Source organism: Eulemur rufifrons, chromosome 7 (genome assembly GCF_041146395.1).
Source record: "Eulemur rufifrons isolate Redbay chromosome 7, OSU_ERuf_1, whole genome shotgun sequence".
NCBI lineage: Eukaryota > Metazoa > Chordata > Mammalia > Primates > Lemuridae > Eulemur > Eulemur rufifrons.
The window spans coordinates 255,884,704-255,911,534 of NC_090989.1; the positions used below are offsets into that span (position 1 = coordinate 255,884,704).

Below are 26,831 nucleotides of genomic sequence, written 5' to 3' on the forward strand. Positions count from 1 at the left end.
CTGCCTGGAATGTGGATGTAATGGCTGGTGTCCTAGTAGCCATATTGAACTCTGAGGATGTAGGACACATACTCTAGTGTTGGTGAAGAAGAGAGCTGGAAAAGCCTCCAAACTTTCTACAGGAGAAATAACCTTATATTTTGTTTAAGACACCATTATTTTGCTTTTCTTCAATACACGTAGCCAAATCAAATCCATCCTAATATAGGTAGAAAGATAAAAATTATTAGTCTGTCTTCAGTTTCAATATGGCAAGATGAGAGCGTGTATTAACCTCATTCCTCTTCCAAATTCCACTGATGACTAAAAGTATTAATTATTATTAAAAGGGAGAAATTTTTACCAGTGCTGGAAACCAGGGAAAAGTGCTATCCACATTCTAGATACTTCAAGGAGTTTCTGCAAGGGACCAAGAAGTACCGCTGTAGCTGTGAGGACTGGGTCTGAGGCCAGGGCAGGGGCAATCAGTGGGGTTAAAACCCCAGTCCCACTGAAGTCTCCAGGGGGAACGATGGATGGTGGGTCCATACTGATGGTGAATCCCCTGCAGTGCTACCCAGCTTACCTGCTACCCAGAGAAAAACCGAGTAAAAGGAGGAGATAGCTGAGCTTGGCTCCCAACAAGGTAGGGCCCAGGGCACTGTCTCAGCTAACCTCAAGCTACCATAACGCACAGACAAATCCTCCAGCCCTCCCCCTGGCACTGCCTCAGGCCCCCCTCCCTCCCTGACCCCAGAGCCGCGGAGACTTCCAGGTGAGTGGGTTAAAACTACAGCAAATGTGCCTGGTTTGCCTTCCCCCTTTCCTTTAAAATTCTCAAAGATTTCTATACTATCCGAGCTGGGACATACCTCAGTTCCCTACGCTGGGCAACTGTAGCAACCTCTGACCCATGAAGGACGGGTAAACTCCCAGACAGGCCGGCTCAAAAAAAGGAGATAAAGCCAAGAAATCAGAACAAGTGTCCTCTTATGAACTAGAGACAAAGATACTGCAAGGACCAGAAGTACACTTTGAGATGTGTTCTCTGTACACTCAGAGAGGACACGGGGCATACCAAACAAAGGCAGGCAGCAGTCAGCAATCTGGAAAGATTTCTTAGAGATGAGAAAAATCACTGCTGACGTTTCAAACCCCAGGGAGGCAAGAATGACAGACTGGACATGGCAGAAAAGCAGAGGAAGAAAGCCACTGCACCCCCACTTATTCCCTGAACTGAAACACAAACTCCCCAATTGCGTCTCAAGCTTGGTGGGGACGATGAGTGAGTCTCATGATTGCTACTGCAGTGAGGACAGTTTTCATGTACTAAGCTGGTCACTAGACTGTTCTAATCCAGTAATTATACCCTAGTGCATGGCTGGTGGGCCTGTGGAAGAGTTTTGTTTGGCTAAAACAATAAATTTTTAACAGCTTACTGAGATATAATTCATCTACCATACAATCCACCTAAATAAAGTACACAAGTCAATGATTTTTTAGTATATTCACAGAGTTGTGCAACCATCACCACACTCAATTTTGGAACATATTCGTCTCCCCAAAAAGAAACCCCATACCCATTAATAGTCACTCCTCATCCTCCCCTCTCCCCATTCCCCGGCAACCAAGAATCCACCTTCTGCCTCTATGGATTTGCCTATTCTGGACATTTCATATAAATGGAGTCAAACCATACATGGCCTTTGGTGACTGGTTTCTTTTACTTAGCACAACATTTTCAAGATTCATCCATGGTGCCTTGCGTATAAGTACTTCATTATTTTCATGGTTGAGTAATATTCCATTGTACAGAAGTACCTTATTTTATTTACCCCTTCAGCAGTTGATGGAATTTTGGTTGTTTCCCCTTTTTGGCCATTATGAACAATGCTGCTATGAGCATTTGTTTACAAGCTTTTACGTGGACATATGTCTTCATTTCTCTTGGGGATATACCTAGGAGTAGAATTGCTAGGTCATATGATAACTCTGTGTTTAACATGTTGAGGAAGAGCCAGATTGCAGAACAGCAATCTTTATAAAAATGTGAATTTGAATGCTTTTAAGCAAATGGGAACTCTGTCGGATTACCATAGACCCTACATCCAGACACATAACACAGATTCCTTAGGATTTGCTTTGGCCTACTTTAAACCTATATGTCTGCCAGTCAATCCCACGCAACAAAAATATTGTCAGGACAGACACAAACTTTTCTAGAGAGAGCAGTGCTCAAAATGACAAAATTCTACTATAACAAAGTAAGCCATAAGGTCCCCAGGATTTCACTGCAATGAACTGAACTAAATGTGCTGAACACAAATTCTATTTCCTCAGCTGTCTCAGTGAAAAAGATCAATCCAGGCTTGCAGAATGAAAACCCACGTATTTAGACAAAGTTTTTTTTAATAGTAAGATTTAAATTGACATTCAAAAGGAACATCCTTACCTCTTGTTCCTCAAAAATAGGCTGATATTTCTCAAGTGATAATTTCTTAAGGATTCCAGTCAGTTCATCTTCAAGAGGGAAAGATGTAGGAGAAAAAAAAATTTTAGAATTTAGTAAAATGTATCAAAAAAGTGATCTTCAAATTTCCATACAGTAGTGATAATCTTACTTCAAATGATATTCTACAAGAAACCCCAACACAGAAGGATCTAAGCTGCGCTCCTGGGTCCCGAGTCCCTGCCAGCCACAGCCGCCCCTCGGGGAAGGCCTCCACATCTCCCCACACCCACACCAGGCTGCGGAGACAGGGAGAGTGGAGGCTAGGGCTGACTCTCTCAAGCCTGCAACCATCAAGTTCTTGGGAGTTCCAGATGCTGGGACTAAACCTCTGCCTTCTTCTGGGCAAGAATGCACAGTAAATGTCAATGCCAAGTCCTCAGCTAGTCTGAGAAAGAACTTAAGAGCAGGCAGGTTGGCTTCAGACCAGAGCCCGGGTTTGGCTCAAGTGTGCAGAGGCTGTGGCCTTCCCAGAGGAAGGAAGCACCTGGCTGGAACAGCAGAGCCGGAGGGGTGCAGGTCAGGGGAAGATTTTGGCTATCAGAGCAGGGAAGATAAAGAAAAGAGACAAGGCCAGTATCTGGGGGGCCTGGAGAAATATTGATTCACACAGTCAATAGGGATTTACCAGACTAGGCAGTGGGGACTCGACAGGTACCAAACAGACAAGAAGGTGGCTGAGAATCCAAAGACAGCAAGGAGGAAGAGAATAGGGTGGGCGCAGAGGACAGCATGTGCCCTGTTTTATAAAAGTTGCTTTACAGAGGATGGTCACAGAAGACCTCTCTTATAAGGTGACAACTGAGCAGTAAATGAGGAGTGAGCTAGGCAGATGCCTGGGAGAAGAGCATCTATCCATCGATCCATCCATGCAGCAGTGACCACCAACGTGCCCACTACATGCTGGGAGTGCAAGGATGGAGAGGGCCCCATCCCTCAAGATACAATGATGAGGGTGACCGTTAATGCACAGTGCTCACGACCAGGCACCCTGTACACGGATGGTCCATTTGCTGTTTACAGCCCCATGAAGTAGACCCCATTACTGCCCCTGTTTACAGATGAGGAAGTGAGGCCTCAATCTTGAGTGACGTCACACTGCTAGTCATGGCAGATCAGGGACTCAAATTCAGTGGTCTCGTGACCAGGCCTGTGCTCAGCACCCTGCTCTCCACTTGCCTCACTGGTGCTGAGTGCTACAGTGAAGGGCATGAACCGAGGACATTGGGACAGAGAGGACAGTGGACCCAGCCCAAGCGACCTGGGAAAGCTGCACAGAAGAGAGGCTACTGAGTGAGGATGGGTGAGATCACTGGATTCCCAATCCACATACAATCCGCTGTACGTTCATGACACTTTGCTTCTGCTGTGCCCTCCACATGCAGGTTCTGCCCACAGTGGTGTGCTGGTAAAGGTTAACAACCGGCTCTTGGGGGCGGGGGGGGGGTGGAGGAATGTGTGCATGTTACAGGTACATAAGTCTATTGCAGATTTTACTGACATAAAGGATTTATAGCACAAAATTTACAAATAATAAAAGTATAATATTCTTTATTATAAATTTCATGTAGCCAATTGATTCCCACCAAATGCTTTCACTGATTTTTGCCCTACTCTTGTATCCAGAGCCAAGAAGTACAGTTCCAACATGAATGAATGTTGGGTGATAGTTTTGTTTACATGAACAAAGAAGATAGAATGAAACCACAAAGATGTATGTTGGAACTTCATGTGCAAACAGGTTGGCTGAATCAGATAATGGTTTTCAAATACTGAAAGAATATATTCTCAATTTTTTGTGCTATTCAAAACATAATGGCTCAGATAAAACATACTTTTAAGTTTAATCTTCATTATTAACATTTTCCCTCACTGTCTAGACACTGTCCAGACAATCTATAAAACAACAAATTAGGCCCTATTTGGTGGCATTTGCTGATTTCCATGGTGGTAAATACCCTCCTCGTGGCCAGTTGCAACCTACTAACACAATGTCTGTGAAAGTAGAGCTGGGAAGAGATGCACGGTGGTTATACACCATTATACAGTACTCACGTCACACAGATATGAGAGATGGAAATCACCTCAAGAGCACAAATAGTCAAATGCACTAAAAAATTAGTAAATAATACATTTTGTTTATATTTATATAATTTACTTAATTATAAGTTCACGCAACTTTTTGATAACAGCTGTGTTTACTAACCAGCTTGGACGTTTCCTGTATATTTAACAATCGGCTTGGGCACACGACATGCTCGTCTCTTCTCAGCCTTGTGGTCCAGCCAGGAAAACCCACTTTCCGGTGGAGCCTTCCAAGGTGCACTGCACTTTGCTGATAACTCAGGTTTGAACTCTTGTTTGTGTTACAACAGCCTAATGTCATCAGGTTGACTATGTCTATCTCCTGGTAAGTTATCTCAACACCCAGCAGGGGTTTCGGCACCTTGTGACTGCCCAGGAAGCCTTCCTGGAACAAACGGGAGGCTGAGAAGGTGACGTTATCACAGGCCTCACCGTTTCCAGTGAGGAGAAGAGGACGCAGGTGTCAAAATGGGAGAGGGCAAGAGCCTGCGTGCCATCCTCATCTGGGGCCACACGTTTCCCAGAAGAAAACCATAAAGAACAGCTGTTTGGGACAGATCGCAGCCCACGTCCTGTAACAATCTTATGCCCATAGGACAAAGGTCTTGCTGTCTCAGGACTCAGGAACGCTGGAAGGGAAAACCAGTCTTTCTAAACCAGAGAAATCTATCTTAAAGGAAACCACTATAAGTCTTCTTTTTTCATACCATTTAGGGCTTTGCAAACCATTTTCTATAGTGAACGAGAGGGAAAGAGAGTGGGCCTGGGCCATCCATTCACAAGTCCACTGTCTCAACTGTTCTGGAAAATGATGGAGCACAAATACCCAACTGAACCCCTAGGAGCTTAGACTTCTGCCAACCCCCAAGGGGGGTAGAATTCACGAGTAGGGAACTCAAGACCCCACGAAGAAAACATGGCTGGGGAGGAATGAGACTGCTGGCGAATCTCTGAAGCCTTTACAAATGATCACACTGGGTATCACAAAACAATAAAAGCAGCCCCCAATAAAGAGGATACCAATGGCAGCATACATTTGTCAACTTAGCGCAGACTGGAGCCCGGGCAGATGATTCTCACTTATCTTGCTTGACAGAACCCACTCAGCACCCTCCTCCCCAGTGGCTGCAATGAGCTGCCTGCAAACGTGTTGTGAGGACCTTACACACCGTATGATTGTCCTCGTCTCTGATTTATACTCCTCGATTTGCCACTGCCTGGGCCCCTTCTATCACCAAAGCTCCCTCCCTCCTTCCCCACTCACAGCTCCCAGGAGCCACCAGAGTGCAGTTTTAAAGGATAGGATTCTTTTCTGCACCTTCCTTTATCTTTCCTGGGGCCTGCCTGCAAATCCTCCACTCCTGCCCGGCCGTCCACTCTGTCTTCCCTCCCTCATGATCCCTGTGGGAGGGGCCTGTGAGTCACGCAGGCAGGTTCCAGGGTTCTCCTGGCTGCACTGGACATCTATTGCTTTTGCTTGCCCAGTATCCATCCCTGCCCTCCTGAAAACAGAACTTCAGTTCTCCTTTGAGGAGCCACTTCTCTCCCACTTCTAATCCACACATCATTGGCAGGTCAGACCCCGGCTCCAGCTCCAAAGGCAGACAAGGTCTGGCCAATCAATGCATTCCCTCCCCGCGGACACAGAGATAGTGAAGGATGGTCAAGGATGGGCAAATGACCCAAGTCATTATAGATTTTGCCAAACCAAGCCAATGACCTTTACTCCTGGGATTTTGCTGGACCTACTGAGAAAGTAACAATCTTTCTGCTGGGGTTGCAAAATTAGTAGGAAGATAAAGTAAGGCTGGAACTGCTCACCACCACTTGGGAGACAGCCTGCTTGAGACACGGAGAAAAACACTCCCAAAGCACGCGGATCCAGACATGCCTGAAACACACCCTAGACACTCCCATCATGAGCCAATGAATTATCAGGGTTTTTTTTCCTTGTATCAGTTTGAGTGGAGGGTCCCTCACTTGCAACTACAAGAATCCTGATTTGTACAGGGTTCAGGGAAAGTAAGTAACTAAGTGTTGGAGAAGCATTCCTATGGGTCTATGTTTGTGCATATAAATAAAACTCACCTATACTCAAAAGCCACTCGAGGGAACTTAACTATACCTTTAGCACAGTAAAGACAAAAATACAAGTCAGGGAAGGAGAGGGACATGATTGTTTGTTTAAATTAAAACAAAACAAAACAAAACAAAAAAACCTGACCTAGGATGGTTATAGCAACTAAGGGCACCTTGGGGCTCTGCACCACCAGGTCAGCACGGTGAGAGGAACAGGCTTCAGGAGCTCAGGGGACTCACCCTCGTCCGTGATGGTGCCACTGCTGGAGCCCCCGCTGCTCTTGGACTGCCGATGGGACGAGGAGGAGGACACTGAGGACTCGGCTGTGTGCCCTTTGGGTGACGGGGAGGGTGTGAGGGTGGGGGAGGTGCTTTTGGAGGTAGTGGAAGTTCCGGACGGAGGCCTTGTACTGGTCTCCGGTTTCTGCTGTGAAGAGTAAGGCAAATACATAAGCCGTCACCTGGAGGGTAGAGATGATGAAAGAGACACCCACAACAGGAACATGGGCGGTATTTGACTCAACACAATGTTTAACCAGGACTAGGAAATCTACTTTTAAAAACATGCAAAGCAGAAACAGCATTATTAAAACAGTTTTAGGAAAATCCTCCCCTGGAGCAAAGAGACGGGGGTGAGATGCAAAAAGCGGCACATTATGAGTCAGAAAACCCAGGTCTAGTCCCACCCCCACAGCTACTAGCACTGTGTCCTCTGCCATGTCCCCTTACCTGTCAGGGCCTCAGTTAACCAGCTCTAAAGTGAAAGTGCTGCTTATAGAAGCACGAAGGCCCTTTCCACTCTCAATGTTATGTGTTACACCAGTCACTTCCAAACTTCTCACCAAAGAACACTTCTTATTTTTCCCTTTTGTTTGGTCATGTAGCTTTTTAACAAATGCTTTTAATATTGAAATAATTCTAGACACATAAAAGAGTTGCAGATAGAACAGTTCTCATATACTGCTCACTCAGCTTCTTCAGACGTTAACATCTTACATAACCACAGGACAATTATCAAAACCAAGAGGTTAACATCAGTGCGACACTGTTAACTAGACTAGAGCTTTGGCTCAGTTTCACCAGTTGCTCCACTGATGTCCTGATTCTGGTCCGGGCTCTGATCCAGGACCCCACGTTGCACAGAGCTGTCCTACCTCCTTCGCCTCCTCTGATCTGGGACAGCTCCTCAGTCTCCCCTTGTCGTTCGTGACCTTGATACTTTGAAAGGTCCTGGTCAGGTATTTTGAAGAATGCTCCTCAATCTGGGTTTGCCTTATGCTTTCCCATAATTAGATTTGCTTATGGATGTGTGTGACAACTGCCGCAGAGGTCACATGGCCTTCTCAGGGCATCATACCTGCGGTGCATGGAACACGGAATCTGATTTCGGGTGATATTAACTTTCATCACTTAGTTAAGGGGGTGTCTGCCAGGTTTCTCCATTGTAAAGTTACTATTTTCCCATTTATAATTAATAAATATTTGGGAGGAAATGTTTTAGGGTAAATATCTTTTTTTATTCTTAAGGTTTGGTCCACTAATTTTAGCCCTCCTTGGTGGCTCTCATATGCAGCGATTATGACCGGTGGTTTCCAATGGGTGATTCTCGATTTTGCTCATTCCTTCCGCCTTTATTATTTGGAATGCTTCTGTATGGAAGAGTTGCTCCTTCTCTCCCATTTATTTACTGAATCATTTATTCATATCAGTACAGGCTCAGGATATTTCTTATTCCCTGGGCTATAATCCAATACTATTGTTATTTACGTTGTTGCTCATTGTTCCAGCTTTGGCCACTGGGAGACTTGCAGGTTGGCTCCTGTGTCCTTACAATGTGACTCTTCTTCTTTTGTTTTTTCCTTTCTTTTTAAAAGCATTTCCCTACTTTCTGACGCCACAAAATACTTTAGGCTCATCTTGCATTTTCATTGACCCAGTAGAACAAATCGCTTCTCCAAGGCCCTCCAAGGTCTCTTTTATCAGAAAATGACATTCAGAAATGAAAATGTGGCTACCAGGTTGCCCACTGCTACTGAGATGTCACTGTTTCTAGGCCCTCTCAGTGGAAAGAGCAAGGAAATAGAGGAATGTATATTAACCCATGTATACACACACAGCCACACTTACTCTTATATCTATCGACTCTGGGTATGTATTTCTTAAAGCATGCATTCATACTGATTCACACAGATAACTCTGACTTTCATCCACCATCCACAGGGTTCGTTCTAGCACTCTTCCTTTGATTCTATCTGACAGTAAAGAACTTGGCTCACAACTATATTTACTTATTTGTTCAACCCTAGTAAATATGTAAAGTGTACATGTATGTAAAAAAATTATACATATGTAAAGTGGTCTCAGAATTACTAAACCATATTCTGGTAAGAAAAAAAAAAATTGATCAACTAGAGTACAGTGCTTGTGTGCAGTACTTTTTGTCTTCATTTTATAGTATCCACTTAACATACAGTTTTCCCCTCCACCACCTACAGTGCAGTTACGTCATTCATTTGTAACACGGTTAGAGCCTTTGTCATCACCTGCATGCAATCTTTGGTTACTGGGTGATTTTGTTTTTTTAATTTTCTTATAATAAAAATAGCTATATACAATTCTATGGGATTTTATACAATTCTATGCGATTTGACAAACACATAGTGTTGTGTAGCCACCAACAGAGTACCACATAGAACAGTTCCGTCATCCCCAAATTCCCACATGCCAGCCTTTTCTAGTTAATACCTCCCCTAATCCCAAACCATACCAATAACTGATCTATTTTCCATCCTATAGATATAGAAGAAAAAAACAAACTGTTTTTCCTATGTTCTCACCCCACAATAATCAACAGAGAAGGCTTCTATGACCAAACATGTGGGGATTTTAACCTGCACACCAAGCAGGCAACCAATTCTGCAGTGGACACTAGCTGGGTGTCCTCCAATTCCATTCTGCCACTATCTACCTGGAGACAGTGTCAGATCCCAGAGGTTTAGGGCTCAGTCCCACAAGACTGCACCCCATTTCAGATGCCAACCAAAAGCCCCAAGTTGTTTTGCCTGTGCTGCTCACTGGCTATAAAGTAGGACTCCCCTAACTCTCTCCTTGGGTTTTATTAATTTGCTAGAGCAGCTCACAGAACTCAGTTTATATGGAATACTATTCAGCCATAAAACAGAATGAAATCCTGTCATTCATTCCTGGCAACATGGATGGAACTGGAAGACATTATGTTAAATGAAATATGCCAGGAATAGAAAGTTAAATACTGCATGTTCTCACTCATATGTGGAAGCTAAAAAAAAAAAAAAAAAGTTGATCTCATGGAAGTAAAAAAGTAGAACAGAAGATACTAGAGGCTGGGAACGGTAGGAGAAAGGGAAGGGTAGGGAGAGATTTGGTAAAGGATACAAATTTACATCTGGATAGGAGGAGTAAGTTCTAGTGTTCTATACCACTGTAGGATGACTATAGTTAATGATAATATGCACTTTCCAACAGCTATTAATAGAAGGATAGTGAATATTCCCAACACAAAGAAATGATAAATGTTTGAGATGATGTATCCAATCTAATTACCCTGATCTGATCACTATACATTACATGTATCACAACATCACTACATACCCCATAAATATGTATAATTATTATGTGTCAATTAAAAACATAAAAGTACAAAAAAGATATTACAAAGGATACAGATGAAGAAATGCATAGGGCAAGGTATGGAGGAAGGAGCATGGAGCTTCCGCGTCCTCTCTGGGAGCACCACCCCCCAGGAGTCTCCAGGTGTTCAGCTATCGGAAGCTCTCTGAACCCAGTCCTTTTGTGCTTTTATGGACGCTTCATCACACAGGCATGATGGACTAAACCACTGGCCATTGAAGATCAACTTAACCTTCAGCCCCTCTTCCACTCCCTGGAGGTGACCAGCGACCATCCCACAGCTGCCTAGAGGCTGCCAGCCACCTGCCAACTCATTAGCATACGAAAAGACATCACTTTGGAGATTCCAAGCATTTCGGGAGTAGTTTACCAGGAAATGGGGATGAAGACCAAATACACACTTCAGAATGCCACATATCCCTATGGTTTTGTCTTTTCCACAATGTCATGTGAATGGAACCATATGATACGTAGACTTTTGGGTCTGGCTTCTTTCACTCAGCATAATGCCTTTAGGATTTACTCAAGCAATTGCACATATCAATATTCCACTGCCTGAATATACTACAATTCATTTATCCATTCACCTGCTGAAGAAATTTGGGATGTTTCCAGTTTGGGGTGCTTACGAAAAAAACTACTATAAACATTCACAGATTTTTGTGTGAACAGAAGTTTTGTAAAAATTCACTTGGGTAAATAGGAGTAAGATAGCTGGGTCATATGGTAAGTAAATCTTTAGTTTTATGAGAAACTGCCAATCTTTTCAAGGTGGCTGTACTATTTTACCTTCCTACCAGTAATGAATGGGAGTTCTAGTAGTTCCACATTCTCATCAGCAACTATATGTTTTTTTCTTAAACCAGTCTAATAGGTGTATAGTAGTATCTCAATTATGCATTTAATTTGCATTTTCCTAATAACTAATGATGTTGAACCTTTCTTCACATGCTTATTAGACATCTATATGACTTAAGTATCTGCTGAGATATTTTACCCATTTTAAATTCGTTGTTTGTGATCTTTTGCTGAGTTTTGAGAATTCTTTATTTATTCTCGATAAAAGACCATTATCAGATATATGATTCTCAGATATTTTCTCCTTGTCTGTGACTTGTCTTTGCATTTTCTTAACAGTGTCTTTTGAAAGGCAAAAGATTTGAGCTTTGATGAAGTCCAATTTGCCAATTTTTTCTTTTAAGGATCATGCTTTTGGTATATATTCTTTAGCAAATGCAAGGGCAAGGCCTTGTACACTACAAGGCCAGGTATGCAAGACCAGCTTAGGCAACACAGCAAGACCCTATCTCTAAAAATAAAAAAAAAAAAAAAAAAAAAAAAAAAAATTAGGCCGGGCGCGGTGGCTCACGCCTGTAATCCTAGCACTCTGGGAGGCCGAGGTGGGCGGATCGTTTGAGCTCAGGAGTTCGAGACCAGCCTGAGCAAGAGCGAGACCCCATCTCTACTAAAAATAGAAAGAAATTATATAGACAGCTAAAAATATATATAGAAAAAATTAGCCAGGCATGGTGGCACATGCCTGTAGTCCCAGCTACTCGGGAGGCTGAGACAGGAGGATTCCTTGAGCTCAGGAGTTTGAGGTTGCTGTGAGCTAGGCTGACGCCACGGCACTCACTCTAGCCTGGGCAACAGAGTGAGACTCTGTCTCAAAAAAAAAAAAAAAAATTAGCCAGGCGTAAACTACACCTGTAGTCCTAGGTACTTAGGAGGTTGAGGTGGGAGGATTGCTTGAGCCCAGAAGTTCGAGGTGACAGAGAGCTGTGATCTCACCACTGCACTCCAGCAGGGTGATAAAGCAAGACCCTATCTCAAAAAAAAAAAAAAAAAAAAATTATAATAATTCAACAACTTAGATAAAAGGGAATAATTCCTTGAAAGATACAAAATGCAAAACTCACTCCAATAGAAATAAACTGAATAGTCCTATATACATTATTTTGTACAATTAAAAACCTTCCAAAAGAGAAAATGACAGGCCCAGACGGTTTCACTGGCAAATTTTATCAAACCTCTAGGGAAAAGGTAATACCAACTCTATACAGTATAATCTCTTCCAGAAAATTAGAAGAGGAGATAATAGTTACCAACTCATTTTATGAGCCAACACAACTGTTTTTTTCTTTCAGCACTTTAAAGATGTCTTGACACTCACTGTCTTTGATTTGCATGTTTTTTGAAAAGAAGTCTGCTGTAATTCTTATTTTTGTGTCTCTGTAATTTCTATTTTTCTCTAGCTGCCCTTCAAGATTTTCTTTGTCTTGTTTTTAGTAGTTTAAATATAAGACCAGGTATGCTCCTTTTGATACTTATCCTACTTAGTCTTCTCTGAACTTCCTGGATCAGGAGTTTGGCATCTATCATTAAATTGGGGAAATTTTCAGCCATTATTTCTTCAAATTCTGCCCTACCACTGTCTCTCTCTCTCTTTTCCTTCAGGATTCCAACTACCTATATGCTACAGCATTTGATATTATCCACAACTTCTGGATGCTCTGTTTTGCTTTGTTTTTGTTAACTTCTCTTTTCAGTTGGGATAATTTCTATTGACCTATCTTTAAGTTCACTGATTCTTTCCTTGGCCACATCAAGTCTACTGAGGAGCCTGTCAAAGACATTCTTCATCCTTGATACTGTGTTTTTTATTATATTTCTAGCATTTCCATTGGAATCCCTCTTATAGTTTCCATCTCTCTGCTGAAATAGTTATTCATATGATGTTGCCTGTTGTTCATATTTTTCATTAGTACCTTTAGCATTATTAATCATAGTTATTTTAAATTTCCCATCTAACACTTGTGTCATATCTAAGTCTGATTCTAATGATTGCTTTGTTTCTTGGGAGTATGGTTTTCTTGTCTTTTTGTACATTTTATAATTTTTGCTAAAAATTGGACATCTTGTATAGTATAGTAGAGAATAAGATAAATAGTTTTTATGCCTGGAAATGGGTACACCTTTCCTTCTACTAAGCTTCTAATGCTCCCTCTAGTTAACTATATCCCAGTGTGGAAAAAGAAGTCCCTCTCTTAGGTTTTGAAAGATTTTGTCAAAAAGCTGCCTATATTACTAATAAATTCTTCTCTCTTCCCTCTGCTCTTTCTATAAAGAAGGGCTTTCCCAAACAGAATTTCTGATTAAGCAGGAGATAATCAGTATACTCCTACAAAACAGATCTTTGCCAAAAGCAAAGAAATATGATGCTCTGGACCACATGGGTAGCATAACTGGGGAAGGGTTGGGTAAATATAAGATTATTTGGGATTCTCTGAAATATGTGAACTGTTCTCTCTATCCCTGGGGTGGCAGACTAACTGTGTTAAGGATGTCATCACCGGCCCTCCCTGGATCCAAACCCTTTGCTATGTATCTCTGTGCACTCTCCCATGGTGGGCATGTTGACCTGCTTGAACTACTTGATTGATTTTCAACCCACACCTTCAGCCGTTGCCAGGAGAACATGCCCATGCTTGCTGTGGACACACATGGCCCAGTTGTCCTGGCCACTCCAGTCAACAGCCAGACATATCAGTGATTCCCCCCAGATCAGAAGAACTTGTCACTAAGTCCAGACTAAACCTCTGACGCACAGGCGCATAAGCTAAGCAAACGTTTTTTGGTTAAAACACTGAGTTTTGGGGGTGGGAATACAAAGCTGCTCTATCTAGTGGGCCTTCTGGGCCCCCAAAGATCTGGGAAGTGTTGGTGCACATTCTAACTCCACCCATTCGGTGTCTCCTAAGGCTCACTTCACACTAAAGCACGATCATTCTAGACACCATGCCTTGTGAATATTCCACCACTACAGTGAGCTGCTTGTTTTAAGCAAAGTACAAAAACCAGATTCAGGAGGCTTATATTCTGAATACTAATTCCTAATTCTTAGGAATTAGGGAGTCTTTGAAAAGCACTTCATGGCTCTATTTTGCTGCTGGAACAAAAAGCCCACTTGTGTCCTTTGATTTAGGGGCAGTGGTTTCTAACAGCCCTGGGCTAGGCTGGCTGCAATAGACTCTCTGGGGGAAAAACAGATTCCTCAAGATCCTATCCTGAGAGTCTCATTAAGTTATGTTGGGGTGGAACCCAGAAATCTGAATTTTAAATAGCTCTCCAAGGTTACAGCATATTATTATGTTAATAATATCAGGTGATCATTGAAATGGATGGTTTCCTCAGTTTATGGTTTCCTAAATGCATCTTTTGACATAATTTCTTTTCATCAGATTATGATTATATATGGATTATATATGACGGATACATCCAAGTAAGATAATAGTTAATATAATTTATAACTTAGATGCTTGCCTATTTGCAACACCAATTTAAGGACACTAATAATACCTAACACATCTAATAAAAATCATCAGAATAAAACAGAAAAGTTTAGACAACAAAGAAGAAAAAAACTATATCAAAGCCTCAGACTGGCAGACTTAATGAGTAGCTCTGAGTTTCCTAGAAGCAAAGGCAAAAAGAGAAATACAATAATTATATAAATTCTTACCATCTGATAAAAAATATATCAAAATATCAGTAGTGTCTTTTTTTTCTACAGCTAAGTTCTAAAAGTAAATTAATTACATGGGGGCTTCACACAAATAACTTTGTGTAACATAATGGAAAATAAGCTAATGTGTAGGGAGAGAAAAGCTGTTTTTGGACCTGAATTGTAAAAGGAACCTAATTATGTAGGTCCTATTGCATAAGGAACTCTGAATAACAAAAGAGTTATGTAACCAATGATGGTTGGGCAGAAAATAAAGATTCTTTCTCATACATGCATTAAGACATAGATCCCTGAAGGTAATTCTTTGACGGGCAAAGGCCCAGGGATGAGGCTGACTGTGGCCTGACTTCTCTCAGGGAGAAATCTGAAGACATCTAGGAAATATGATGAAGGTTGTGCTTGGACTTGGGTCCTCTCAGAGGAGGAACTGTGCTAGGCTGAACAACTAGGGGGGCCTGGGGGCCACTGGGTAGAGAAGCCAGTTCCCACTCACAACGGGGAACCCACACTTTGGGGGCTCGCTCCATAAACCAACCAAGGCAAAGAGGTTCAGGAAGCAGAGGGGCAGAGTCCAGAGACACTAAAAGACTCCCCACTCCAGAGAGGCATTTAGCGTTTCTCACTCAGTGCATACTCCAGAGACGCTAACGAGGGAGTAACCACTCACTGGCTGCATTAAAGGAGGAATGGCGCCAAGAAGCTGGGAGGTGAGGCTCTGGCTCTGTCCTGCCCATGACCTCCCACCCCATGCCACGCTCTCGCCCCTGGAGCACTACACAAGCTGCTCCCTCACCTGGGACAGTCTCACCAACATCCCTGGCCCACCCCAGCCCTTTCATCTGGCTCCTCATTTGTCCTTCAGACGCCCACTCAGATGGTACTCAGCCTGGGTAGGGGCCTCCACCTGTGCCCCCACAGCATCCCCATTTCCCCACGACAGCCCCTGTGACACTAAGGTGTGATGCTCGTGTTCTTTATAACACCCTGAGTGGTCACCAAATCCCCCAGTTTGCAGTGGGATGCTCGCTGCTGGCAGTGCCAGGCACAGAGCAGATGCTCCAACGAGGCACAGGATGGGTGAGAGAGGTGGAGTACGACGGAGACTACTAACGTGCCACCAACAGCAGCAGCTGACACCGACACAGGCTTACCCCGTGCCAGGCCCCATGCAAAGTATGGGGCTGAGACTGGAACCCAGGCAGTTGCTGCTGAACCCATGCTCTTAACTCTTTCACTCTCATCAATGAACAAATGTGTGCCAAGTGAGGCTGGATGACCCCCGGGGCTGCAGGAAGCGGGTGTGCATCCTGGCAGTCCATGGCACCTCAGTGCCTCATCCTCCCACCTGGAGATGCCCTGGAGGCACGGCAGGAGCTGAACACAAGCAGCAGACTGATCCAGCCCTCTCAGGAAGCCCAGGTATGGCCGGCTGGAAGGGGCCTGCCTTTCGTCCTGTCCCACGACTAAGGCACCGCCTGGCATGTGGCCACGTTAGGACAGAATCTGTGAGTGTACTAGGTGGAGTTGATGCAGAACACGCACCTTGCCACTGGGAATGCTGCCGCCTGCAGGGGGGACTGGAAGCTCAGATGGGCTGGACCCCGGTGCTGGCCCCACAGGACTTGACCGATGGCTGGACTTCTGCTCAGATAATCTGGCTGCTTTTTTCCTCTGGGCAGCGATTTGGGACAAGACGCTGTCTATGCTGCCACCTGAGGAGACAGAAACAGGGATGAGCTCCATGGGCAAAGAGTGCTCACTCCTACACGGGGGTGGAGGGCTGCCCTGTGCTGGCTGGGCTGAGACCACGTCTCCCAGACCCCCTTCCCCGAGAGGCTCCAGGCCAGGGTTGACCACACGAGAACTCTGCTTGAGAACTGGAAGGTGGACGTCAGGCAGCAACTACCATGGTGCGAAGACATCGTAGTAAGAGGCAGGGAAGACCCAGTGTGGGCAAGACCCAGTCCACCCTCGCTTTCCCCGTGCCATGCCGGCTCGTGCCAGCCCCCGCCAGGCACAGAGCGACACCCTGCCCCAGACTCCCACAGCAGCCCCTCTGCAGTGCTGGCTGGTGGCTGCTTGGGCTGACTCGTCCGGCCACACCACGGTTTCAGGAGGGCTAGTCAGTGACTGTCCCTCACTGTCTGACTCTCCCTTTGGGACCTTTATGTCCCCAGCTACTCCCATGATTGAGTCAATAAATTTCCTAACTCCATAAGACTCAGAGTCTTTGAATCCCGATTGCTACCTTCCCGCTCCCTACTTTCCCAAATCTACTGGTAACCTTGAATTATGATAAAAGGGAGGAAGAAAGTGGCAATACCCAGGGCTGGGGGGTGCTCGAGGGAGGACACTAACAACTAATATTTACAGAGGATTTACTATGTGCCAGGCACTGCTATAAATATTTCACACACATAAACAGAGCCCTTCTGGAGGGCAAAACGTATCAAAAGCCTCAAAAATAGGCAAACCTACAAACTGCTGTCCTGACTCGAGGGAACTCATGTATGGAAATCACTGAACAAGGAGGCAAATCTGAAGGCATGAAGGTATTACTTAGGCAGGCGCTGCCTACAAGAGCAAAAATCTAGGAACAGCCTTGGTGTTCAACAACAGGGAATTGGTTAAAGAAACTGTGAAGACTCATATAAATGGAATACTGCTTGGTTATTAAAAAGATGCTGTGGATATATGCACATTGACATAAAAAGATGCTTGCAATCTAGCAATGTGTGGAAAGAGGAAAATCAAGTTACAGAGCAGTTTACAGCTTAGTAAGGCTCTGAACTCAGGCTGGATTCAAGTCCTGGCTCTGCTATTTAACAGCTGTGAGACCCAGGGTGAGTTAACTGTCCTGAGCCCTGGCTCCCCCATCTGTAAAGGGAAGACGATAACCTCAGAGGCTGTCAGGGAACTGAAGGAGATAATTCATTTAAAGGGCTTGGCATTGTACTTGGCATATACTAAGTGCTCAATAAATTATTATTCCTTCCAGTTTCCTTCATGCATAAAAAAAGAGAAAAAAAGGCCGGGCGCGGTGGCTCACGCCTGTAATCCTAGCACTCTGGGAGGCCGAGGCGGGTGGATCGCTCGAGGTCAGGAGTTCGAGACCAGCCTGAGCAAGAGTGAGACCCCGTCTCTACTAAAAATAGAAAGAAATTATATGGACAACTAAAATATATATATACAAAAAATTAGCCGGGCATGGTGGCGCATGCCTGTAGTCCCAGCTACTCGGGAGGCTGAGGCAGTAGGATCGCTTAAGCCCAGGAGTTTGAGGTTGCTGTGAGCTAGACTGACGCCACGGCACTCACTCTAGCCCGGGCAACAGAGTGAGACTCTGTCTCAAAAAAATAAAAAAATAAAAAAATAAAAAAAAGAGAAAAAAAAACAAATTATTATTCCTTTTTATAAATATTTATAGTATACATAAAGACACTTTGCAATCCACCAAAATATACCAAAATGTTAATACTGATCCCCAGTAGGTGAGATTATACCTTGTTTTAGTCTTCTGGCTTGTCTGGTCTTACAGCTTTTTCCACAGCAAACTGGGTGGCCTTCCTGAAAAGCTGGCTTTGGTTAATCCTGGATGAACTTGGGGAGGACTAGAAAGCATGCTCTAAGCTCAGGATAACTCTGTTGTGAGACCTAATTGCCACCACCTTGCTGTGTGACCCTAAGCAAATCTCTTGCCTACTCCGAGCTTCAGTTTCCTCATCTGTTCAATAAAAGGGCAGAATGAGAAGCTCTCTAAGGTTTAACCTCAAGGGATTTTATTATTTTTTATTTTAATTTTTTTAAAAAATAGAGACAGGGTCTTACTACGTTGCTCAGGCTGATCTCAAACTCCTGGCCACCAGTGACACTCCTGTCTTGGCCTCCCAAAGTGCTGCGATTATAGGCATGAGCCACCACACCCAGCCCCTTCAGGGATTTTAAACACCACGCATTTTTCTTAATTTCTTGTAAAACTTCAAAAGAAAAAAGGCACTGTGGACTTTATTTCCTCCCTCTCCATCCACCTGCACCCCCAAGAAAATGCATAAAAGAAACTCTGAAATGTGAACTCACTGCAAAGTCCCTTAGCCACATCAAGGAGAAAGCCCCTGTGTGCCTGTCATTTCTGGGACTATCTGTAGACTGATATGGGGGCAGCTCGCCCCTTAGCCCCAAGGGGTCGTCCCACCTCCCACGGGCAACGCCCAGCGACCCACCTGAGCGGCTGTGCAGCTCCCCACCGTGCCTGCTTACACCCCCTACCCCGCTGGAGCCGCCTGAGGAATGGGGCGAGTGGTTCAAGTTTCCAGAGCTGGCGGGAGAGGCTGGGCTTCTAGAGAGACTTGGAAACTTAACGGGCCTGACGGGAGCCTGCAAGAATAAGGTAAGTGTGGTGGTTAGGGTCGTGCTCCTCCCTGCGGCTGTGCAGGATGGCAGGGGGAGGACCCTGTGCTCCTCCGGTGCACCCCCACCTGAAGTGCACCCCGACCAGCGCATCCCTGCGCAGTGCTCAGCCTGCCTGGAGTCCCTGAGGCACAGAGCTGTGTCCACCTGCTGACCACCCGCCCATTAGCTCGGGCGAGCCCCTCACGTCGTTTCCCGCGGGTCACCCTGCTGTTGGTCTCACTCAGCTCCAGTGCCTTCCAGGAAAGAAACCTGACTGTGTCATTTACTGACAAACCCTGGAAGCCTTACCCCATTCAGGACAGAGTCCAGCCCCCTCAGCACAGCCTGGCCAGTGACCACATCCCGCACCTGCTTCTGCAATGCTCCTCTGCCGTCCCTGCGCCTGGACTGTGTCTTCTCCTCCCCACATCCTCTGCAGCCTTTCCCAGCGCCTCTGGCCCTGCACGAGGCCCCTGCGCCCGTCCTCCTGACCAGACCTCGCCACCCTGCCCCGCACTTGTGCCGCTTCTGTCACAGTCGCACTGACCTCCTCTGGGTTTCCTGGCCACGCCCACCCCTGTGCAGTCAGGGCCGGCTCCTCCCACCTGCCTGCTCCTCCCAGCACCCAGTCCGTCCACATTGCAACCCTGGTCACAACTCGAGAGTGCACGTTTGCTGTGTGTCTGATTCCCCTGAGGACTGTCATCTCCACAGGGACTTTGTTCTCTGCCATATGTATCCTCCATCCCCGGCTCTGGCCTCAGCACAGAGAAGGCACCCAGTAGGTGTGACCAAAGATTGTAGCGGGCTGAATGGCGGCCCCCAAAAGATAAGTCTGTGTCCTGATCCCAGAATCTTTGAATATCAGCTCACAAGGCAAGAGAGTGACTATCATCTTACATACACTTGCCCAAGATGTGCTTAAGTTCAGCATTTTGAGAGAAGGAGCTTGTTCTGGATTTTCCCGGCAGGCCCTATACGCAATCGCACGCATCTTTAGAAAAGGGAATTTCCACAAAAAGGAGGCAACGTGACCATAGAAGCAGAGACTAGAGTGACACAGCCACTAGCCAAGGAAAGCCGAGAGCCGGGAGCTACAAGAGACAAGAAACAGATCCTCTCCGGGATTCCCTGCAGAGAGTGTGGCCCTGCCAACACCGTGATTTCAGTCTGTGGCCTGCGGAACTGTTAGAGAATAAATTTCTGTTGTTTCAGGCTCCTAGTCTATGGCGATGTGTTACAGCAGCCACAGGAAACTAAAGCAAAGGTTCACTTGTCAGAACCCCACTGTGGGCACCGCTGAGAGGGACAGTGGCAGATCCCCAGGGCCCAGAATGAGGCCTGTTTGCTGAGTGAGTAAGACAGAGCAACTCAGCAAAGGCCTTGCACACACGTCCTTGCTCCTCTGCTTGGGATGCCACTGCCCATTCTGCACTGGGGAGAAAGCTCTTCCACAGCCTGTGAATCCCAGCTCAGATGTCACCTCTTCTTGGAGGCCTCCCCTGATTGCAGCACCACGCACAATCAACTCTCTGGTGCCCCCAGGACACTCCTTACACTGCTCTCTGCCTCATGTTCTGTGCCTGTGTCTTTGCCGTGGCCGCCTCTGGGACAGGGTCGGCTGACTGGGCTACACGGAGGTGGGATTCAGTGAGTGTTCACTGAGTGAACGCAGCAGGTGGTGATCTGTCCCTCTGGGGTTAGCTGAATTCTCAAGACAATGCAGCCATGGAAGAAATCTCAGGGGTGGTTCCGTGACCCCTTCACATTCCTACCTGACCGAGTAGTGGACTAAATGCAAGCCCGTCCTTGTTTCAAGAGCGTCTCTAGTGCCAGGCTCTGGGTCTCCCACCATCGATTTGACAGTATGACAGCTCTGGAGGCAGCAGCGAGTGCAGGGGTCAGCCCCATCCTACAGACGGTCACCCAGCACAGCAGGGCCTTGGGTTCACTGCATCTGCTGTATAGACACAGGCTACACCTACAGAGATAATCTGCCCCACTGACAGGACTGCCCCCACCTTCCGCCCCCCCACACCAATGGCCACGGAATTAGAAACCTCTGTGGTCAGAAGGACAGAAGTCACGCTCTCTGTGGGTGTAAGAAAACACCGGTAGTGCACACAGTTGCTTCCTAGTGTTTGCTGTTGGTCATAGATTAAAAGCCAAGAACCTGATTTCTGGTCCCAGGCTCACCCCTGCCTGCCTGGTGATCGTCAGCAAATTACTTCCCCTTTCTGGGTCCCAGTGTCCTCATCTACTAAAGAGAAGTTTGGATTAGATAGATTGGGTCTTCAAACTGGGTTCCTTGGAGCTCCAGGGTTCCAGAGGGGACAGATGTTCCCCCCACCCCAACATTTTAAGTTGCTTTGTAGGACTTCATTAGACAAGAGGATATCACTCGTTCAAAAGACAAAATAAGCTGCAACTCCTCTGGATTAGTCGGTCTGAAGTTCCTCTGTCTGAAAAACACTGATCTCTGGGCGTGGTGAGCGATGTGTGAAAACGTGTCGGGGGGACCACTTACGGTGTCTGTGCTCCCGCCGCCCACAGGGTGGCCCCTGCTGGCTCTCTGGGGCAGCACAGTCTTCATGGCGTCTGCCTTCCCGTTGTGGCAGGTCCGGGACCGATCGGAGCTCCACAGCTCAAAACTGGAAGGGGGTAAGAAGGGGGGGATGACTGCCTTCAGCTTGTCACTCGGGAGTCTGGTGAAGGGGGCTCCGTTTCGAAGCTGAAAAAGACAGGCTGGGGGTTAGACGAGCCCAAGAGGGCTCCCGGCTCTGGGGAAAGACTCCAGGCTTTTCCTGCTTCTTGGGTGAGGCACCACCACCCGCCCCTCAGGGCCAGGAGCCCTGGGCGTTCTCGGCTCTCCTCCCAGCAACTGAGCAATGCCACGTCTGCTGTGCTCCAGCTCGGGTTCCTGCTGGAACTATCAGAGTGGCAAGACCAGGACGGGGCAGAGGGGACTGAGAGCCCAGGAGAGCAGGTGACGCTAGTGTGCCACTGGGCGAGGGTGAGGCAGGGGAGCTGGGAGAGCACAGAGGAGAGCACCCTGCCACAGGTGGGGCACACCTGGCGGGCACCAAGCTCAGCCAGAAGCTGGCCCAGTGAGGATGGGGAGTGGCATTCCAGACCAGTGAGGGGACAGAATGCAGGGCAGAATGCAGAGGCCTGGGGCAGAGACAGGGTGCAGAGCTGCCAGGAGACCAGCCAGAGTGGCCTCGGGGCTGGGGAAGGAGGAGCAGGGATGAGGGCTGGGCCTGGTGATGCTCCTTCTCCAGCCCACCACATCCCAGCCCACTCCAGCCACGCCTCCTGCTGACAGTTCCAACTGTAATCTAATTTTGAACTTTGAAAATGTGATTTGGGGGTCAGCATAAAACCCACAGTGATGACTGCTGGATCATCAAAGAAAAGCATCCACAGTCTATGCTCACCTTAATTAAGAAAAGACAGTGAATATGGTGCCAGATGGTGCTTTGTGGGGACGGGCATCCCACAGCTAAACCTGCCTCGGGAGCCAGGCGGGTGGGGATGTCCGCACCGATGGCTGCACATGCCCATCAGCGGGTGGACGGGGCCCCGGCGCCCTCTAGAGGACACGAGCAGGTAGGGCGCGCGGGGGCGGGAGGCCGGCATCCTGGGCTGTCACCCGGCTCAGTCCTGCTTTCCAAGACAAGGGTGTTCCCTCTGGACCTCCACAACCTTACCCGGCAAATGAGGGGCTGGATTGACTCAGCTGCAAACGTAGCACGGATGGGCATTTGCAGTCCCTGGGGTACGAGCCTAATGCACTGTGATGAGTTGATACATGTAAAGTGCTGTGAATAGTGCCTGGTACTTAGTAAGGGCTGTAATATTTGCTATTATTATACATAACATGATATATTCATAGATGCTAAAAAAAATTGCTCAAGAAACATACCAAAAAGATATATACCACAAAATGCAAACCATGATTATCCCTGGGTGTGTGATCAAGGGTGAATTTATTTTCCTTCTTTATATTTTACTGCGCCTTCCAAAATTTCTATAATAGCATTTCTGTCTTCACACTGAAATAATTACTGCTATTTAATAACATGCTCAAATGCTGGGCAGCACAAGCTCCCGCAGTTGGTGTTAGAACTACCGGCTTACACCTGTTGGCGTGGCAGGGTGCGGCGGGCAGATCCGTGAGGACCCGGGCAGGGCTCGCAGCGCCTGCCCCTGCTGCCGCCTTCCAGGGAGCACCTCTGCTCCCTTGTCCTCGCCAATACTGCCCCCTGCTGGCCAGTGTTGGGTCTTCACGCTAAAGGGCCTCAAGTCCAACTTTAACCATTAGGCCCTCATTTCAGAGGAGAGGACCAAGAAGCCCAGAGAAGTGAGGTAACACATCCAAGGTCATACAGCAGAGCTTATTTGGGGCCAGACATGCTAAAAAACTTCCTCGGAATGATCTCATTAAAAAGCCATAACCATGAAGGATATCGTTCCCCAAGTCAGAGCCTGCCAACTGTCCCCCAGTATCTACCTTCCACATCTTCCTTAGAAATGACACCTCTGATGTTTGGATGGACACACAACCACCTGGAACAAAGACTTTATTTTCCACCTTGCTGTACAGCATAATGTAGCCACATGGCTGAATTCTGGCCGCTTTGATATAACTAGAAGTAATATGCAGCAGTTCCCGGGAAACGTCTTTAAAGATAGCTGGCATGCGCCCATGGCTACCTCTTCTCCTATCCTCTTCCCTGTGGGCTGGAATGGGGCAGTAATGGCCAGACCTCTGGCAGCCATTTTGGACCAAGACGTAACCTGAGGAACAGAAACCACATATGGGGACCAACAGGTGGAAGGAACCTAGGTCCCTAACTTCATGGAACCTTACACTAATCCTGAACTTTATTCACTCGAGAGAAATAAGCTGCTATCTTATTTATACCACCGTTATTTGGGGAAGTTCTGTTACTCATAGCTGAACCTAATCCTGATACACATCTAGTTTACAGATGAGGAAACCGAGGCCTCTCCTGGGCTGGAAATATGCCCTCCTCTTTGAATCCTCTCCTTCTGGCTCTCCAGACCCCAAAGGGTGAGTCTCCACGTCTGATGCTGCCCCTCAATTCCTCCCTCACTGCCCCTGCCTCCCTGAGAACAGGACCAGGGCTGGCACCTGGCTGCCAGGCACCAGCACAGCCCTACCCACAGTTTAGGGCTGGCATCTGTTCCCAGTCCTCGGTGCCAGAGCCGAACCCACTGTTACACATTCTGAGCATCAACCCCATCTGTGACCACCACAAAGACAGACAAACGCTCACATCCCTCCTTGTAAATCAATCAACTAATGATTGGCAGGGACCTAAAATGCTCTTAGAAAAGACCCACAACTCACCATGGTTGTCAATAACGCATCCTCCTTTTCGCCTCTCGCACTCCCAGGACCTGAGAGACAAATGGAATTTTCCTGAAATGAACCTCCCACCCCCAGCATGTCCATGACATGAGGATGAGGGACTGCGGCAGCCTTCATCCTGGAAAACCAACTCTCCTGGGTGATTAAATATTTAATAATAATTGATATTCAATATTTTAATAGAAAGAAATCATTTAAAAGGTAACTCAGAGCGTGTTTTCAGCTTTTCCATAAACCACTGCCGTGCTGGGTCAGACAGTGCCACACCCAGCTCGATAGTCTGTCTCAGACAGTGGTGCCAGAGGAGCTCATCCGGACATGGGGAATCTGACTGGTAGAAGAATCTTATCTAATCAATTTTCCAATCAGTACAGGAATCTCCTTCAGCAAACTGGCAAAGTCATCCAATCTGTTGAATACCTCTAGTGGTGGGGAGCTCAGTACCTATGCCCCCCACCCCCAGGTAACTCATTTTATTTTCAAGATCCTTTCAGTGCCGCAGACCAGTCACATTTGACAGGTGGGGAAAACCTGTCAAAGGCAACAGAGAGGCACTGGCTGGCCTGGGGTCCCTTGGCAAGGAGTGTGGCACAGGAACCTGAGCCTTCGCCCCTGGCCAGTGCCTCCCATCCCATCACGCTCAGTGCAGGTGTGTCCTTGCCTACGTCTCCTCTCCACCAGACCACTCTGCTTCAGTGTCACGTTCCAACATCATCTCGCTCCCGTCATCAGCCCAGCAGGTAGGATAAACGACAGAGGGTGCAGATGCATACCATTCTGGAAATTCTACCACACAAGCAGCCTTTTCTTACCATTGTCTTTGCTCATGGGGGCTGCATCAGGGAGCCCGGAGCGGCTTGTCTTGTCCTGGGGGGCTGCCCTCATTGTGGAGTCCAGAGCTGGCTCGGGCTCATCAAAGAAAGGCAAAGGCTGGTTGCTAGACAGCCCGCGTGGCAGCGTCTGCATCAGTTTGAGCTTTCGGAACCGATTGGACATTCTATTCCACCAGGACTGCCAAGGGAACACAGAGCAGAGGTCATGCTCCAGGACCTGCCCACCCCAGGGATAGTGAATATACTTCACACCTGCCTGCCCTCCTCTTGCCTTGGCCCCAGGCAGGCATTACCAATCAACCACAGCACCTGTTCCCAATAAGCCATGGGTGCTCACTAAATCCTTCCTGACCCGGCCCTCCAGTGGTCATTTCCAAATAGACTGAAGGTGGCACTGAACCCTATTTGCTGTCCCTCCTCTAATCAATCTCCTCATTGCACAGATTGAGAAACAGAGATCCAGATAAGGAGTGCTAACTTATCTCAGGTCTCACAGTGAGACAGGACAGACAGATGGACACAGAGGCAGCTCCAAACTCCTTAACATCTACCACTGCATAACTTCCTTCCTCCCACTCCAGTGACATGAGAAGTTGTCCAGGTGTCTATACCACGGTCTGGGCCATCTGCTCCTGTAGCTGATTCCCTCCCCACCTAGACAGACGACAGCAGGTGCCCCTGGGGGATCCTTATAACCCATGACCGCTCAGAGTTACTGCACAGCCATGAGGAGAGTCCGTGAGGACTTGGCCTGCAGAAACAGCAGTAAGAGCAGAATGAAGGGATCTGCATGAACAATTCTGTGAGAAGGGACCCAGAGGCTTGAGCTAGCAACAGCCACGGAAGGAATGCCAAGGCCGCAGATCGCAGAAGGTGCTGCCACCCCGTGCAGAATGGGGAGGTCAGCAGACAAGGCCAGTGTCGTGTTTTGTTTTCTTGGGAATAAAATAAGTTTGATTTCGAATAAGTAGAGCAGGATGTGGAAGATGAGAAATACAAACAGAAAGTCCCAGCTTGCAGTTAGAATCAGCAACCAGAGCTTGTTGTTAGTGTTTCCAGGAAGCTGGTGGGGCCTGCGGACCGCAGGGAGACCCCAGAGCAGTGCAATCAGCAAATATCCTGCACGCCGTAAAGCAGAGGCTGCAAACAGATTCCTCGGGGAAAGACGTGTTTGGTTTGGTCAGCTCCGTGCTACGGCACACAATTTTTTTTAAATTCCCCTATACTTATAAATAGAGATTCCACAATAAAATCCAGATTTCTGGATTTACCTGAAAAAAAATGGGAGATCTGGCAACAGGGACATTCTTATAAAGCAGCCACCGCTGCCTTGTCCCATCATCTCCTATTGCTCATATGCCACCC

General features: G+C 46.8%; 1 protein-coding gene across 1 annotated transcript in view; it reads right to left on the reverse strand.

Moving 5' to 3' along the window:
- ANKS6 (ankyrin repeat and sterile alpha motif domain containing 6) overlaps positions 1-26,831 on the reverse strand; it is a 57,320-nt gene that overhangs the window by 13,474 nt on the left and 17,015 nt on the right. Inside the window, exons 7-13 of the mRNA XM_069474473.1 lie at positions 25,446-25,644; positions 24,613-24,662; positions 21,763-21,966; positions 19,067-19,220; positions 16,389-16,558; positions 6,893-7,076; positions 2,432-2,499 (exon numbers count right to left, since the gene is read on the reverse strand). Of these exons, the coding sequence (XP_069330574.1) occupies positions 2,432-2,499; positions 6,893-7,076; positions 16,389-16,558; positions 19,067-19,220; positions 21,763-21,966; positions 24,613-24,662; positions 25,446-25,644 (1,029 nt within the window). The remainder of the gene's footprint in view (positions 1-2,431; positions 2,500-6,892; positions 7,077-16,388; positions 16,559-19,066; positions 19,221-21,762; positions 21,967-24,612; positions 24,663-25,445; positions 25,645-26,831) is intronic.